Below are 18925 nucleotides of genomic sequence, written 5' to 3'. Positions count from 1 at the left end.
AGTTCTTATAGAGTGAATGGCACCAAAGTTTAAAGTCAAACTATTGGCTAGGAAAAAATATTTGCAGTTCATATAGAGGACAGAGATCACTGTTCTTAATATCAACAACCCCGAGAACTGATTTAAAAAAAGAGAGAGACTTCTGGTCAAGATGGCGGCATAGGTAATGTGGCATCGCGTCCTCCCACAACCACATCAAAATTAAAACTAAACTACAGAACAACCATCATTCAGAACCACCTGAAATCCAGCTGAAAAGAAGTCCTACAACTAGGACATTAAAGAAGCAGCCACATCGAGACTGGTAGGAAAGGCAGAGGCGGATGGGATAAAAATCAAGAGGGACACTTTGGCTGGATAGGTCCTCCCTGAGGAGTGAGGGGTCCTTGTCCCACCCCAGGCGCCCAGCTCAGGGTTCCAGTGCCAGGAAGAGAAGTCCCCATAACTTTTGGCTGGAAAACCCAAGGGGAACTGAGGCAGAGGGAGGCTGACGGGGCTGTGAGAGCCCCAGGCAGCTCCTCTTAAAGGGCTCATGCACGGATTTACTCAGACTTAATCCCTCTGAGCTCAGAGGGGAGGCAGCTTGAGGGGTGCCGGAGACATACAGGGAAGCTGTTTAGCCTCAGGAGGAGGGCTGGAGGGGAAGCTTTCTCCTAGACAGGGGTGCTGTCAGAGGCCATTGTTCCTTTGGTGAGCCCTTCCCTGGGGTGGCAGACATATCTGGGACTTCAGCAACCTGGCTCACACTGTTTGCCCTGCCCTGGTGATTCCCTGAGGCCCTGCCCCACCCAACTTTCAGGCCCACCCAAGCTGTTTCCAAAGGCTTTGCCATAGGATTGACCTGTCAAAGATTCTGCTTCAGAGTTTCCTAAAATCTCTCAAACAAGCAGCATCTGGTCTCAGCAAACCATATACCTCTCATTAAGTGGCCCCAGGCCTGGCACTGGAAGCAGCCAGCCTTGGTTCACAACTTGCCTTTTCCTGGACACCTCCAAGCCCAGCACAAGGGTCAGCCATGTGCAGATCACTTCGTAGCTTATGCCTGGTGGCCCTGGATAGAGCACAGGCAGTGGCTGACCTCGCCCAGAGCCAGCACACCCAGTGCACAGCTTCAGACCAAATCAAAACACCACCACCCAACCACCCCCAAAAATGACACACTCAATGAGTGGACTCAGTGGGTACCAGAGCCCTACTGAAGTAAGTCTTGCTCTGTGTGGTGGGCCCCTACACAGTTGATCTTCCAAGGTAGTCAGAGGCCAGTGGCTAGTGGGCACAGCCACTCCTTGCAGCTAATCAGCCTGAGTAAATAAATCCCTCCCATTGATGTGCCAACAGCAATCAAGACTCAATTACAACAGAAGGGTGTACAGTTCACACTAGGGGTGCACCTTGAGGGCCCAGCTGGGCTAATCAGGGAGGCTGTGCCACTGGATCCTACAGGACACCTACAACAATAGGCCACCCTACAAAGCCTAGGAGACATAGCAACTCTACCTAATACATAGAAACAAACACAAGGAAGCAGCCAAAATGAGGGGACAAAGAAACATGTCAAAATGAAAGAAAAGAACAAAACTCCAGGAAAAGAACTAAACAAAATGGAGATCAGCAATCAATCAGATGCAGAGTTCAAAACACAGGTTATATCGTTGCTCAAGGAACTTGATGAGACATTCAAGGGACTTAGTGAGACCTTAAAGGAATTTAAGTAGACCTCCAGAGAACTTAGTGAGAACATCAACAACATAATAAAGGACCAGTCAAGAATGAAGGACACACTAACTGAAGTAAAGAATAATTTACAGGGAATCAATACTACAGTAGCTAAAACCAAGAAGCAAATCATCGATTTGGAATATAAGGAAGCAGAAAACACCCGATCAGAAAAGTAAAAGACAAAAGAATCCAAAAAAAATGAGAATAGTGTAAGGAGCCTCTAGGAAAACTTCAAGCATGCCAACATTTACACCATAAGGGTGCCAGAAGGAGAAGAGAGAGACTAAGAAATTGAAAAATTATTTGAAACAATAAGAACAGAAAACTTCCCTAACTTGGTGAAGGAAACAGACATACAAGTCCAAGAAGCACAGAGACTCCCAAACAAGTTGAACCCAAAGAGGTCCACAGCAAGACACGTCATCATCAAAATGCCAAAGGTTAAACACAAAGAAGAATCTTAAAAGGAGCAAGACAAGAGAAAAGCAGTCCATACCTACCAAGGAGCTCCCATAAGACTGTCAGCTGATTTCTTAAAAGAAACTTTGCAGGCCAGAAAGGAGTGGCAAGAGATATTCAAGGTGATGAAAAGCAACAACCTATAACCAAGATTATTCTGTCCTGCTATCATTTAAAATCGATGGACATATAGGAGTTTACCAGACAAGGAAAAATTACCAGTATTGTATGAAATGTTGAAGGGTCTTCTTGAAGGAGAAGAAAAACAAAAATATGAACAATAAAATGGCAATTAATTTATATCTATCAATAATTGAATCTACAAACAAAATAAGCAAGCAGAACAGAAACAGAGGCCTAGATACAGAGAACTTTTTGTTGCTTGCCAGATGGGTGGGGGCTGGGGGAATGGGTGAAAAAGATGAAGGAATTAAGAAGTACAAATTTGTTGTTAAACTGATGAACCTCAAAGGGAAGGGGGGAGGGAGGGTGGGATGAGATAAACCAAAGAACTTCCATGCATATATGCACAACCAATGGACACCAACAATAGTGTGGGGAAAGCAGGAGGGGGGTGGGATTGGGCAGGAGGGCGTCAATGGGGGGAAAAAAGTGGAACATCTATAATACATTCAACAATAAAGATGAGAAAAAAAAAAAAAAAAAAGACCAAACATCGCCATAAAAAATTGGCAAGGTTATGAATAGAAAAATTGTTTTGAAAAGAAAATAAATCTAAATGATCAATACATATATGAACAGATAGGCAAGAGCTTGATTAAGTTCACATCTGGTGAGGTACAGATGTAGGACAGCAGCACTTTCCTACCTTGCTGGAAGGCAAGTGATTTACCATAACATTCTGAATGCAACTCATTAATACTTTTTAAAATTTAAAGCTCCACAAACCTTTCCTTTGCCCCAACAATACCAGATTGGAGACTCTATTTATAGATATGAACATTCAGGAAATATACATATTCCATAAGGATGGTTAATGTAGTCTTGTTATTGAAGCAGCAAAATGCTTAACGTTTTTCTTGATGATCCCTTATCAAGGAAATCCCATTCTTCAATGAGTCATCAGGGAGACTGCTGAATTAAATAAACATTGAATACTACGGGAAATTATGCAATTGATAAAAAGAATAATTAGGACTTAAATCTCTTATCCCAGGGGGAGGTCTGTGATGGTTACTGAGTGAGAAAAGCAAGTTGCAGAGTGACATGTAAAATGCAAGCCCCCTTATGTGATTGATTTTACAGTACATGCTTGGATGAGGTAGGAGGTGTTTGAGGAGGAAACATACAAAGTGGTTCACATCAACCACCTGAGAAAGGTGGGCAAGGGATTTTGTTAATACTTTGTATTTAGGATTATTTCACAGTTAAAATGTATTACTCTTTCACATTTTTAAAAGAAACATGCCAATTTAAATTAAAAAGCAACTTGAGTCTACAGAAGTGTAGATTGAGAAGTAATGTTAATTTCTTCCTGGCATCTAAATTAACCACCTGCAATGCTTTTAGTGTTTTATTCCTAATAATGTATCGAAACTCCGTTTTTCTCCCCATTTTTCAAATGTAAGTGAAAGAAAGTCCCTTCTGATATTCTATGTTGGCCTAGAAAAAGAAAAGTGAACTTTCTTTATTCCTATCTTCCAATAAATTTTCTGGGATCGCCTCAGAGGGATATGTTATGACTAATTCCAACACTTACTCGTGTGCTCTTCAATTAGGAGTTAATCTGATATTGCACATTTTAATTTCAGTTGTAAACTTCTTTATAAAATGAGTTTTCTTACCCATAGGACAAGTAATCAAGTAATATATGCTATATTTACATGTGTATTTTATAACATTGATGATTGTAACAACAAATTCATAGAATTAATGAGATATGTTAAAAGAGTGGGCTAATTTATTAATTTAGTAATATTGATGATTAGTCATTTTAACAATTAATGATATGGACATATATTGTACTAATATGCTAATTTATGTGTGCGTACACACACACATAAATTGCTTAGTATAGAATCCACCTTTCTCTGTTTATGTGGCCCAAGGCATAATAATAGTTTTCTGATTGCTTAAGATATATTTGGTCTGCTATGTTCTGCTTGGTGTGATTCAAGCTATTTTTTTTATCCTCACCCGAGGACATTTTTCCATTTTTTGTTCAGACAGAGTGGGAGGGTGAGAGAGGAAGAGAGAGAGAGAGAAACATAGATGTGAAAGGGACACATGGAGTGGCCACCTCCTGCATGACCCAACTAGGGCTGGGGACAAACTGCAATTGAGGTACATGCCATTAGGGGAAACCAAACCTGGGACTCTGGCCCGCAGGCCGATGCTCCAACTGCTGAGCCAAACCAGCCAGGGCTCAAGCTACTTTTTAATAAAATGTCATTTTAGACTATTGTGGGCTTCTCATTCTATATGATAGTGAAAATTTATAAAATATTTTGAAATAAATTATAGTTTTAGATTTCAATTCCACTGTCTCTTTGTTCCCCTAGGTGGCTTTTACCGTACTTTTTGATTTGGAAGCACTTCTGAAGATATGGTGTTTGGGATTTACTGGATATATTAGCTCATCTCTCCACAAATTTGAGCTACTGCTTGTGATTGGAACTACTCTTCATGTATATCCAGATCTTTATCATTCTCAATTCACATACTTTCAGGTAATACAAATAATGCCTATTTGTCTTTAGAGGTTTTATTGTTTGCTTCTTTTATTCCCGAGAAAATACTGGTCACATTATAATAACTATATATGTTTATATATAACAATTATGTATAATTATTAAATACAAACTTAAGATAGGTCTGATGATATCTTTACCCAAAATATTGTGCCCCTAAACTGTAACATTGTTTTTAAAACTTCTGCAAATTCACAGTAATAAATGGATATGTTTTAAATACAATTCATAAATTAGCACAATGTGAAGATATACATATTTATATATACATTGATATTATACATCTATGTATATATCAAACTTTAAACTACATAAGATGTTGTCCAGACAGTGTGGCTCAGTCGTTGAGCATCGACCCATGCAGTAAGAGGTCGCCGGTTCGATTCCTGGTCAGGACACATGCCCAGGTTGTGGGCCTGATCCTCAGTGGGGGACAGGCAGGAGGCGGTCAGTCGATGTTCTCTCTCATTGATGTTTCTCTCTCTCTCTCTCTCTCTCTCTCTCTCTCTCTCTCCCTCTCATTTCTCTCTCTCTCTCTGTAAAATCAATAAAGGGAAAACAAAATTAAACTACATAAGATGTTGACACACTTTAAAGAATAGGAAATAAGAATTTAATTTCAAATGGAGGTCTGCATTTTCAATAAGCCAACATATGTTTCCTCAACAATGACTTACAATTAAAATAAGAAATAAAACTGACCTTAAAAGATTATAATTAGTCAAACTTTATTATTTATAAATGCCTATTACTTTCTTTGTGATTAAATAATAATACCTTTAATTCTTTATAATAGTTGGATATCTACTTTTTCAAATGTGATATCTTAAAATATATTACTTTACAATTATCACTAAACAAAAGTAGTTATTATGTTAAATATGTCTTTTGTAATTGTTGAATAATAGCAATGTACTTATTGTTCTTTTGAATACTTGGTCAAAATGATAAAGCATATATATGGGATATCTTAATTTTTAAAATCTCAAATACAGTCATCTTCTGACTAAAAATTGGTCATCTATATAATTTACCATGGAAATATCATAATGTGTATTATTTTTTTAATAGGTATTTTTAAATCATTGGAGAACAAAGTAGCAGTAGAGTTTTAAAGAAGTAATTCAGAGAAACAAGGTTTCAATTCCTTGGAAGAAAGGAAATGCATTCCAACTTTATTGATTTTATTTATTGGTAATACCAAAGCTGTCATTTTCAGGCCAGTATTAACTTAAGGTGCCATATCATAACCTGCAACTCAATATTTCAGTTACCTGGAGAAAAGGACATGGAAATATAATTCACAAAATTGAAAAACACCCCCCAACATGAAAAGTTGATCTTCTAGTAATTATGGCCAAGCATATTGAAATCATAGAGGGTTATCATGGTTCAAACTTTTAGTATTGTCAGTATCTTTGGACATTAATCCCTTACCCTCTATTGGGTTGTGTCCTTGGGCTTGGTTATCATAAGTGAGATGGTTTGGGCAAGAGACATACACATGTTTAAAACTCTTGATACAAAATGGGCTTCCCAATCATTCATGCATTCTAGGCTCTTGGACACTGCTGTCTAGATTCACAAAATCGACATTAGCATGTAGTACCTACATTAGAGAACTATTGTAGATAATTATAGAAAATATGCCTGATGGTCAAAGCTACATGATACTTTAATATAAACCTGTCAAATCAGCCAAATGTAAAAAATATCAATGCCTATTTCAACAAGTATATAGTGCAAAATATATTCAGGGTTTGAAACGTCTTATAGATTCCCACAGATAATTTTTTAGTGAAAAGTTAGAAATAGATCAAAATTAATGAACAGAATAAGCTGATGAACAGAATAGACCCAGAGACATAGAAAGGAATACGGTTCAGACTGACAAACCTCAGAGGAGGGGGATGGGTGGGATGGAAGAGATAAACCAAAGAACTTCTATGCATGTATGCGTAACCAATGGACATAGAGGCTGTCTAGGGGGGAAAAAGGAGAAACACATGTAACAAAATAAATTAATAAAAATTACAAAAAAAAATGGAAACTGTGTAAATGGTAAACATTTAAGGAATAGCTTAGCAAGTCATATGCGAATTTGACCATAAAATTAATAACCATGATGAATTTGCAATAATGAAGAGATGTGGTTGTTTTATTTAAATGCAAAGCAGTATAAAATTATATAACATTTTTAAGTGACTGGAAAAAAATAAACCAAAGTGTTATAAATAATTAATAGTCATTGTCTCTAGTGTTTTTCTACTAGTCTGGTTTTACAAAATATCTAGAATTTGTATTCATGGTTCTAATAATTTTATGTAGATATCAATATAAATTTAGTCACATATGCAATCATTGAAATTTGCCATTTTACTTGTGTCTTTAATTCTGGATTATAATTTCCAATAGTTTATATTAATAGTTAAGTGATTTTCATCTGTATCTCTCTATACATGGTCATGGGTATATTTTTCTAATGAAATAATTCAAAACTATTTCAGTTATTTTATGGCTAAAACAAGAAATCTCTCAAGAAGGTTAGGTGTCATGGATATTTGCAAATTCGCAGATGGAGAATCCATTGTACTGAACAGATTGGCTCCTTGTGGGTCCACTTTCATCTCTCATGTTGGTCCTCACACTTCTCACTTAAATGTGTTGGCAACAAGTCTTCCTTTAGTAAATTTATTATTTTTTATATTTAAATGAAGTCAACAGTTTCATAGAAAATGACTCCCTTTAAAATATGTTATCTCTAAGATTAATTATTGGAGTTGTTTATCTATTTATTTAAATAATATTAACTGAGCACCTAGTGTGTGCCAGGAATTGTTCCAGATACTGAGGGGAGAAAGGTGAAGAAGGCAGTGGAGTTTCCCAACTCAGTAAGCTTACATTCTAGGGGACAAACAGTTCACACAAAAGTACACAACAAAATGTAGAATACGACTACCAGAAATGGTATAAAGAAGAAATAAGCAGGGTAGAAATTATAGAGGTTGCGGATGGGGTATTTTAGATGTGTTGTCATGGAAGCTTCCTCTGAAGAGGTGACATTTGAGCAGGAGCGAGAAGCCAAACATGAGAGGCTCTGGGAGGAAGCGTTGCAGGTACCGAGTCATTTGCACCTGTCCTGAGATGCAAATGTACTTGGTTGGTTCAAGGAGCAGCACAAAGGCCAGTGTGGCTGGGCTGGGATGAACATAGTGCAGCATTGTCCTATGGGAATTTTAAAAAGTGTTTAAAATTTCTATGGTTCTGACATACTGAGATAATCATGACATCAGCTGGTATTTATTGTGCATTTACTATGTGCCAGCCACTGTGCTGAGTATATTGTTTCATTTATTTCTCATAACAATTCTGTGAGCTAGACAGTGTACATGTAAACTGAGGTGCCAAGAGATTAATAACTTGCCCAAGTTATTAACTAGGCAAGTTAACTACCATTTCCTAGTTAACCACATAACTAGGAAATGGTAGAAACTCATCCCCAACAAGTTTAATTCCACAGCTCATATTCTTAATCAGACAGTTGCTACAGTGTCTTACTACTAGTCAACTGAATGGTCTCTAAGAGAGACTTTGAAATGTGACCAGGAAAATGTGATTTGGATACAAAATGTTCTACTGAGCTGATTTTTGAAAGTATGGTTTACTTTATTTTGCAACGGTAGGAACACAAAATCAAAATATTGAGTAGACAAAATAAAAATCTTACTTCTCCCCAAATAAATGAAAAGGCATAATTATAAGGATTTTGGCTTTCCTGGGATGCAAGACTAATCCTTTGAAATTGCTGATCAAATCGCCACCGTGGGAGTCGTGTTAAGTTTTGTTTCTTCCAGCTAATAAAATATTAATTTATCAAAATTGCACATATGTGCATAGGTTGTTTTTATTCGAATTTGGGAAAGGACTCAAGATTATATAGGAAACCTTTTAAATGTGATTTTAACACAAGTGGGGAAACCATGTAGAACTAAGTTTGAGCTTAAACCAATTAAAGTGTTTCTGTAAACTTGCCTATATTTAGATGTTAACAACTGGTCATTTATGTCTGAGAATAAACAAATCTGATAAAAATGTGAAATCTTTCCACATTAGTATTCTGGGTATTAATATGAATATGAATATTTTAATAGTTTTTGTGATAAAGCTGTTTGCTTGTTATTTAGAAAGATAACCTGAGAGTAGTATGTTCTGATTTCAGAATGTATATAAAGTGTTATAGCAGGAAAAAGTGGTAAGTTAACCATACATGTGATATAATGCTTAATTTGAACAACATGGCTTCTACGTTTTCTTCTTTAAGTATTGGATTAAGGATTTTAAATTAACATGAAGGAAATATACATTTTCTTGACTTCTTTAAACATTTGTCTATTTGTTTAGTAGACATGTGGCTAGAAACCATACCATTTGTGTTCTGCAGAGGGAATCTCTCTTATAGGTCCAACAAATGTTCTGATGACCCAAGTAACTGTGCATGCTCTGGCCAGGCCTGGAAGGTGGGGAGGTGGGGTTCCCCTTGGGGACCTCATGGACTAACAGTAAGGTAGTAATGATTTGTCAAAGGAAAATCAGGAGCAGAGAAAGCTAGGGATGCAGGAAAGGAAAATCCAAACATGTCTTATTTTGTATGTGTAAAACTTAAAATCTAGGTTTTTTAAAGCATTTCCTGTTTCTTGCTGTATTTTAAATAAACTGTTCATCTTTCTTAAGAAGCCTTCACAGACAGCTCAAGCTCTTATTGATATTGAATCATTTCGGACTACGATCCTACTTATCATATTTTATTTCTGCCAAGACAACAACTTTCCTATTTTAATATCTCTACATTTGGAATCTGTCTTATACCATTGGTGTGTTACACTTTAATTGGCAACATTTCTTTTTTATTTCTCAGAGGTACATAAAAAAATTGATAACATCTTAAACTGGATGAAAAATGCTATTTTCCCATATTTTATTCTTCAACTTGTAATTATATCCTAATTTATATTTTAATGATATAGATATGCCCTTAAGAGCTGTGTCTTTGTTTTATACTCCCTTTGTAAAAGTAGCCATTGAATATATTTGTCCAACACAATGTTTGGCACATAACAATCAACCAGTATATGATAAATGAATGACAAAATTAACTTATTAATTAGTTATGGGTGTATATATTAGTTATAGGTGCATATATATACATGCAAAACTTCTAAACATGTGTGTGTTTCCATAACAAGCTAAGCAAATATAACAATGATCTAAAAATACAAGGTTTGCATTAAGATAGAAGTTTGTTTCTTTGCAGTAGTTGGTGGGTGTCCAGGGCAAGGAGATGGCTGTGCTCTGTACGGTCATCCAGGAAGTTGGTATCTTGTGTGGGATTGGATTCATCATCTTCTGTTCAAGGCTTCTATTTTTGGTCCAAAGCAGATGTCCCATTGTTTCCATTTCCCTGCCAAAGAATGGTATAAAAAAAAGTATACAAGGCAGGTTAATTTAATTTAATTTATGCTAAAAGTTGCAAAAATCCTTTTACATTCCACAGGATTTAACCTAGTCTACTGGCCACACCTACTTACAAGTGAGGCTGGAAAATGTAGTCTGTCGCTCTAAAGAGCCCCTTGCTAAGATACATTTCAGAAAGTTCTGTTAATTAAAGGATGAAGAGAATGGATATTAGGGTATCAGTCTCAGGCATTAGTAAAGGCTCTGTGATGGAAGATTTTTAAAAAATCATTTTGCATGTACAATAACACCTAGGAAGTTTTATGAGACAGTGAGTATTGCTACTATTGAACTAAATGTTTTCTTCAATAGTTGAACATTAGAAAATACTAATTTTATTTCAACAACAGTCATTAGTTAAACCCATTTTTAAAAATATGTTAAAATACTTTGTTGACACCATTTCTCTTCATACATTCATTTGGTATTTATTAAGTTCTTGCTATAGAATAGGCAGAGAGTTAGACTGATATCTTAGTTATTACATTGTGAATTTTCATCTCTAGATGCGCAAATGGAAAAGTGCAATCATATAAAGTGCTATGAAAAATGTGATTTTAGTATGAACTTATTTAAGACTCTGTGTAAATAAATGATCAAATATGTATGTTTTTTTTCTCCCACAATAGGTTCTTCGTGTGGTTCGACTTATTAAGATTTCACCTGCATTAGAAGACTTCGTGTACAAGATATTTGGTCCCGGAAAAAAACTTGGGAGTTTGGTTGTATTTACTGCCAGCCTCTTGATTGTTATGTCAGCAATTAGTTTGCAGATGTTCTGCTTTGTTGAAGAACTGGACAGATTTACAACGTTTCCAAGGGTAAGAACAACAACAAAAAAAGCAATTTAATTCATAATTCTTATTTTAATTATAATGACTAACATAAAAATAATTTCACTTTAACGGTGGTTTAAAAATATTGTCAAACTTTTGATAACTTGGAGTAACAGTGTTAATATTTAAAATGGCCTCTTCTGCAGGGTGTAGGCATCTGAGCACATTTGCAGATTATGCATTAATTCTAAAATTCTGGGAATAATCTAAAAGAATGAGATGTTGAAACCAGTAAAGATTGAATGTGATTTCTTAGCGCCTATAAATGAAAATACATTAGAATTTTAAAATAAAGTTTGCTTTTTTGTGATTGTGAGAGTTAACATTTTAAAATCTGTTTTATAGTTTATATATTTTTGTGTCAGGTATAATCTAGAAGGATGCTTTTGATATTTACACTCACAAACGCTTCTAAAGATTTGAAGCGTGTTTAGATCTTCAGCACATGCCTCAGCATTGTCATTAGATTTCTCTTAGGCTAAAAAAGAAGTTCAAAAAAATTGATCAATTTTCGAGTAGAACTCATGTAGAAGATTTGGGCCCTAACCAGAGTGGTCCTGATAATTAACTCCATGTGGATTTAGAAACATTAAACATTTAATAAATAAGATAAAATAATGTATATATTTTCACCATAAGCTGACACAGTAAGGCCTGTAATATAGGAAAAATTATCTTGGCATAAAAATAGCATTTTTTTAAAAAATTAAGATTTGAGGGCAAACATACCTGTATTCATAACAGATAGACTAAGTACCCTGGGTTATTTTTTTTTTTTTTAACCTGGTGCTAAATTTGTTACTCATCACCAAGCATTTGTTGAGTGCCTATGAAGAGCCAGGCAATCTGGTGACCCTGGGATATAAACACAGTTATGTCCTCATCCCTCAAGAAATTCTTGATTGAGTGGGTAACCAGTAAGTAACCATAAAGCTTTGATAAAGTCAAAGGCACTGTGGGAACCCAGAAGTAAGATCCATAACCAGGAATGGAAAAACCCTAGAAGCTTCTTGGGACAGGAGGTTCCTGAAGACCAGTTAGATGTAGCCACATGAAGTGTAAGAGTGCAGTGTTCCAGGTTGTGGGGACAGCAGGTTCTAAAGGGCTGGGGTGAGCCATTTCTTTTTCTAGAACTTAAAGGAGAAAGAATGGTTAGTGGCAAGGGAAGAACATAAGGCCAACAAACTTTTAAATGGGATGAACGTGTGATATTGTTTAAACGCTGATGAGAGCGAGGTCAAGGTCAAAGATGTATGGGATAAAGAGGGCCTTAGAAAAAGGTCCCTGAAGGTAGCATGCAGAGCACTGGATCCAAGGTTGGTCCTAGACAGGTGCTGAGCGGTCAGGTGTTGCAGTGGTCATGCCGAACAACAAGCCAACCAAAAGTGACAACAAGCTTTTGTTCACTTACTGCTGCAGTGCAAACAACAGGCAGAAATGGGCACTGGCTCTTCGGTGTTCCATTCTTCCCTGAGCAGCACTGGGGGAGAGTCAAGTGGACCAGCACAGACATGGTAGAAAGGGAGGGATCTTTGCATTGCAAACCTTGTCATTGCCTGTGGTCAGGCCACATAGGATACCTAGAGCCAACAACAGGGTCAGCTCTTTCTCCAGAGCTGAAAGATGCAAGCAAAGATCACAATGATGTCATTAAGCCCACCTTCTCTTAGTCTGCCCCCCCACTGCCTCCTCACTGGGCAAATACAATTTGCAGATCATCATCATTCACAGTAACACTGGAACTGTTATCAAGGTCCATCTCTCAGGCCAGTTGAATTCAACAAACAGCGTTGAAGGCCCACTTCAACAAGACCGTGGTGCCAGCCATTGTGGTAGGCACGGGGGATACCAACAGGAAAACAAACCTCAGTTCCATTCTTTACTTACACAGTCTTATCTTAATTTTGTATCTTATCTTCATCTGTAGCCAATTCCTCTAATCTCACCTCACTGCTTTTATATCCCTTACCCTAAACCTCTTTGAACCAGATGGTTTTTGGAGTTTAGAATATTCCACATACCATAAAGATGATATCACCCTCTAAAGCTGTCTAAATCCACGCCCTGTAATCAACACAGTAATGCTGTAGCAAAACATCAACTTTCAGACAAAGAAGGATAAATAAAGACAATAAGTAAATCTTTGGTGAGGTCAGATTTTTGCCACAACACAGGCTACAGAAGACAGCACTGCAGATAAGACTCCGGACGTTTCGTTCAACACGTCTGATTTCCTTCCCATCACCGCTTCCCTTTTTAGCTATGTGACACTGGACAAGTCATTCTTTAAGCTTTTATTTCCACATCTAAAATATAGGTTAATGTAGCATTTTTCTCATAACATTATGTGTACTGGATAAAAACACACCTACAAAAACAACACAACTTTGGGCTTAGAAAGCATTAAAAAAAAAAAAAAAGTTACGTGTAGTGTAGTGTATTTGAAGTTGGTGTATTAGCCTCTGTGTAAAAGACACGGCTGCTTTCGATCTGTCCCTGACCGAGCCCCTTGGGCTTTGCTCTATTGTGCAGACATGATAGTAATCAAGTAGCGTTACATTTTCGTATCCCCACTCACTCAGTTGTGCCTTCCTGCCTGGTTACGGGGACCACTCCGTGACAGCAGCCAGCAATAGGGAGGCGTCTCATCCGCCCTCCAGCAGCGGGCTGTGCATCAGCCTGACCGTGAGAAGTGACGAGGAGTAGGTTTTGTCTTGCACGGGAACATAATTAAATTAAATACCTGAAAAATAATCTTATAAAAATGTTAAAAATATTATAGTGACAAAAAGTAGTCATTATCATTCCCCTTCAACTACAGCACCATCCGTTGGTGGAACTTGCCTGGTAGGAAATCATCAGGAAAGACTGTTGAACACACTTTCCAGCCTGTGTCCGATTTCTGTTCAGACACTCACTGGTCCGTGGGTCTTAAGCCCCTCCCTTCCCCTGCGGCATCTCCCTGGTTATCCAGTGCTTGGGTGTTGAGGTAGTTGGTTAATTACAGTATGTGCCAAAGCACAACATTAGGAGAAGTCATTTTCTGTAAGAAAAAAAATTACACGATACCTTTAAAAGTAAGCTAGGCACTTTAAACATCAGCAGTAGTTTATATTATCTGGGGTTCAGGCCATCTTGAAGGCTGACTGCCACCAGCCTACGTGGGGCTGCAGGAGCAGTTCTGAGACTCTGAGAGAGAGCCAGCCATGAGCAAAGGAGGAGTTTGTAAGGGCAGGACAGATGAGCCTGGCCTAGCAGAGGGGACTCAGCGTTTGGGCCAGAGAAATACTTTTTCTCTAGTTGCTTCTCAAACCTGCTCTTGACCCAGCGATGCAGGTTGCGTATTCTCTCTAGGAAACAGAACTAGATGTCAAACTAAACGCTGGTTTGATTGGACTGTATTGTATCTTGGGCCCCAGTAATCTGCCATCAACCCTTCTAAGAGGACCGGATGTAGACGTGTGGATGTGGTTTCCCCATCCAAATTCCAAAAAGAGAATCCTGGAGGGGCAGGAGGACAGCAGAGAAAATAGCAGCCCAGACACACTAAGTGACTATCCAGTGCTATGACCCTCTGCTGGAGCTCAGCCCGCTGAAATACCCTAGAAAGTTCCCAAAATACTGGCAAGTGGAGGGCATCCTGCAGGATCTCTCACGTGCATTCCACGGGTTCCCCGATGGGCCTCCCTGCCTCAGTTGGGCTCTTCAATCCATTTTCCATTTGCAGTAAAAAATGATCCTTCTAAGATATAAAGTGTCTCATCACACTCTCTTGTTCAAAACACTTCAAGGTTCTCCTTTCCCTCGAGATGACAAACCTTTAAATATGGTTCTCAATATCTTTTCATCTCTGACCCTGTTTACCTCTTCAGGCTCATATTCCAGGATTTTCCCCACCACACCTTTCAAAGGCAGAGATGGTGTCTGTCTTGCTCACTAAATCCTCCCTGCCTAGCATAACACTTGCCACAAGGCAGCTATAAATAAGTTTCTGAGTGAAGAATGAGTAACAATGCTGGACCAACACAAGGCCAACAGGCCAGAGTCTTTCTTCCACTGATGCCCACTGCTCCAGGACCCCCTTAGTGTCATCACTTCCCTCACCTTCTATCCCACCTGAAATGTCTGCATAATTCTGACAACACCGTGGCTCCAAGTAGCAGAAAACCTGACTCCAATCGACTTAAACAATTAGAAAATATATCTCACGCAATTCAAGAGATTGGACAGACTTCAGGAAGCCAGGGCTCTGGATCTTCCACCGAAATTCTCCCAGGTGTTGCCACGGGTTGAATTATGTGCCTCGGAAGCTATGTTGATGGCTGAACCCCCAGAACCTCAAAATGGGACCTTCTTTGGAAATAGAGGTCATAAAATTAAAATGGAGTTCTGAGGGTGGGTCCTAATCCAATATGACTGATATTATATGAAAAGGAGAGATTTGGACACAGACGTGCACAGAGGGAAGATCGTGGGAAGACACACGTGGAGAAGATGGCCATGTGATTGGAGTGGCATCTACCAGCAAAGGACCTCCAAAGGTTGCTGGCCAACACTCAGGACTAAAGAGGTCTCCAGAGGGAGCCTTCAGAGGGAGCATGGACCTACAAGCACCTTGATTTCAGACTGCTAGCCTCCAGAACTTTGAAATAATAAATCCCCATTGTTTTAAGCCCCAGGCTTTGGTATTTAGTTATCAGTCCCTAGCAAACTAACGCAGTTTGCTTTTCCATGTATTGTCTTTATGTTGACAAAACGATACATTTCCCAGCTCATGATAAAATCTAGAGGGAAAAAGGAGTCATCTCTGCCTGGGGCTCCTTGGAAACAAGGAAACCTTTCCCAGTACCATCCCCTCTTCCCTCAGCAAAGTTGCTCTCCTCTCTTATCGGTAAGATTGGGTAACTCGGTCATTCCTAAGTGAATCATTGGTAATATGACTGAAATCAAAATGGTAGGCTTAGATTAATCATATGGGAAGAGATGAATATTTTGAAGACAACCACAAAAACCACTATAATGGTCAGAACCAAAACCTGGATAAGATTTCTCTCTTTTACCTCCATGTCAGAGCTCTTGTACGTCCAGAGCAAAAAAAAAAATAGGTGTGTAAATAGACATGCAGTAGGAAGAATGGCTGGTGTTTAATTTCTTTCACTGGAAACATCTGGGCCTCAACTCCTTCCCAAGATGCCCACATAGTACCTGCAAAGCAGCCAGCGCAGGGCCTGGCACTTAGTAGATTTCTGGTCTCTTTTTTTTTTTTTTTAGGTAATTGTCACTTTCTATCACACACTATTGACATTTATGCACAGATCGTATTGCCTCTACTGAACCTCAAGTGTCTTGAGATGGGCAGCTCTCTCCTGTCCTGATACCTCCCAAAGTGCTTAACTACCACTGTGCTCTGGGATCTGTAGCATCGGGAAGGACAGTTGGGGCAGAAACAGCTGGGACAGCCTCAGCATGAGATGGAGAAAGGGTGCTTGAATTTTTTCAATGGGGAAAAAAAGGACCTATTGATAAAACACAATAAGACAACTTTGTCACCTCCAGCCAATAACTTTCTTTTCTAATTTGGACCAAACAGACACACTGCTAAGTAGAATTAACAAGAAAGAGCAAGTCCTGCTGAGAGGCACTTGCAGTTCCTGTCCTGCAGTTCCTGTTTTGTTGGAACTAGTAGGTTGTTTAAAAGAAGAACAATTCAGATTAACTGTTCAAGGTGGAACGGCCCGTACAGTTCTTAAGACTGGTTGGAATAGGCAAGAGCCGCCCATTTTTCTTTAATAAAGACAAGACTGCATGTTTTCCATAGTTGCCTGGCAAGGATCATACATGCAGTTCACTAAGGTCTTGTTCAGTTTATTCTTCCACAAACTGTACAGCAACCAGCCTCCATGTTACTAAAATACATGCAGTAAAAATCCACTGTACATCTTTACCCAGCTCAGTATCTTTATTTCTTTCAATTTTCCACTAAAATAAACGTACTATCAGGCCTCATTTGTGTTGCAGTTCTACAAATGCGGACCATTTTTATTCATAAATAGTACACTACCTTCCATAACATGAGGTAGTTGAGTTTTAATATTATTTATTTGGCATGTTTCTTAATTTGCATTCTCTAAATGTTAACTACTTGCTCTATTGAATTTTCACTTATAAAATTATGTCCAAAGCAGTTATACAGTATTAGTGGTAAATGCTATAAAATACTTAATTACAAATTAATTTTCCTGTTCCCTCTCCACCAAAATGGCTGATTGTGCTTTTAGTTGTGCTAAAAGAATTACTGAGAAATTTGAAGAAATGCATGTTCCTTGATTTTTTCCATTATTTGCTAGATGTTGTTAGAGTTTGACTATATTTTTAATAAATTCAAGGTTTATTTTACCTTCAGAAGTATGATTACTTCAATTAGTATTGCTGAAAACTTTATTAATTTTTGTCCTATTGTTCTCTCATGCATTTTTAAAAATTTTGTTCATGAAGTATTTCAGATATGCAAAGAGATATTAAGAATAATAAAATGTATCTTTCAGCTTAACATACACTTTAAGTGAATCTGAAGTCCCGTAGTCCCCTACCTTTTCCCATGGAGAACCACATTTCCGAAATGTGATAGTTATGCTTTTTGTACATCCCTTTAAGCTTTTAGAGCATGTATAGACATCAACTGAAAATCACATATTGATTTGTATAATTTACACCTGCCTTATATGGTTTCATACTACATTGTTTTTTCTGCTAAATGTACTTTTTTTTTTTTTTGCTCACGCAATGCTTGTGAGATTTGCCAAATTGAGTACATACAGTTATATTTTATTTATTTTTCTTGTGGTATAATATGTAACTATGTATTGCACTATATGGGACACACTATTTACATAAAAACTGCACAATTATTTTCCCATTCTCCTATGTGGTAGACAAATTATAAATGGGCCTTCAAGATATCTGACCCACTGCATAATCCCTTTCCCTTGGGTTTGGGAAGGACTTGTGAATATGACTGGATTTCATTCCTCTGAATGGTTTGTTAATCACTTAATTTGGAATCGATCAAAAAGTAGATAATTTTGAGTGGGCCTGACCTGATCCGAGGGTCTGGCCCTTCCTAAAGAGAGAGATTCAAAGCAAGAGAGTCTCCTGTTGACAATGAAGAAGTAAGCTGTCATTTCGAAGGGCCATGTGCCTAGGACTGAGGGTGACCTTTAGGGGTCATGAGCAACCCCCCAGGAATTTGCAATCAAGAGAGTAGGAACCCCGAGTCTTATAACCATAGGAACTGAATTCTGGTAAGAACCTGAAGGAGATCCCAACCTCATCATGAGACCACAGCCCAACTTATTCCTTGATTTCAGCCTATAGACCCTGAGCATAGAACCTACCAATACCATACCACACCTCTGACCTATAGAACTGAGATAAGAAGTTAGTGTTGTTCAAAGATGCTAACTTTGTGATAATTTGTAACACAAGTATAGAAAGCTAATGCATCAAGTTTTGAATATTTTTTTTACTCCAAAGAGTGCTGCTCTGAACCTTGCACATTAACTTATGTACATGTAAAATTCTGCACATGTGAACATTCCTTTAAGGTATGTAGCTGGGAATAGAATTGCTGAGTCTTAAAATAAAGATGTCTTCAACTTTAATAGTTCCAAAGTACTTATTTTAAATATG

General features: G+C 37.9%; 1 protein-coding gene across 1 annotated transcript in view; it reads left to right on the top strand.

Moving 5' to 3' along the window:
* NALCN (sodium leak channel, non-selective) overlaps positions 1-18925 on the top strand; it is a 275008-nt gene that overhangs the window by 117195 nt on the left and 138888 nt on the right. Inside the window, exons 11-12 of the mRNA XM_036249837.1 lie at positions 4701-4868; positions 11030-11221. Of these exons, the coding sequence (XP_036105730.1) occupies positions 4701-4868; positions 11030-11221 (360 nt within the window). The remainder of the gene's footprint in view (positions 1-4700; positions 4869-11029; positions 11222-18925) is intronic.

The sequence above is a fragment of the Molossus molossus genome, unplaced genomic scaffold, assembly GCF_014108415.1.
Source record: "Molossus molossus isolate mMolMol1 unplaced genomic scaffold, mMolMol1.p scaffold_m16_p_9, whole genome shotgun sequence".
Taxonomy (NCBI): domain Eukaryota; kingdom Metazoa; phylum Chordata; class Mammalia; order Chiroptera; family Molossidae; genus Molossus; species Molossus molossus.
Note: the sequence above shows the minus strand (reverse complement) of the source record. Positions and strands in the feature narration are given on the sequence as shown.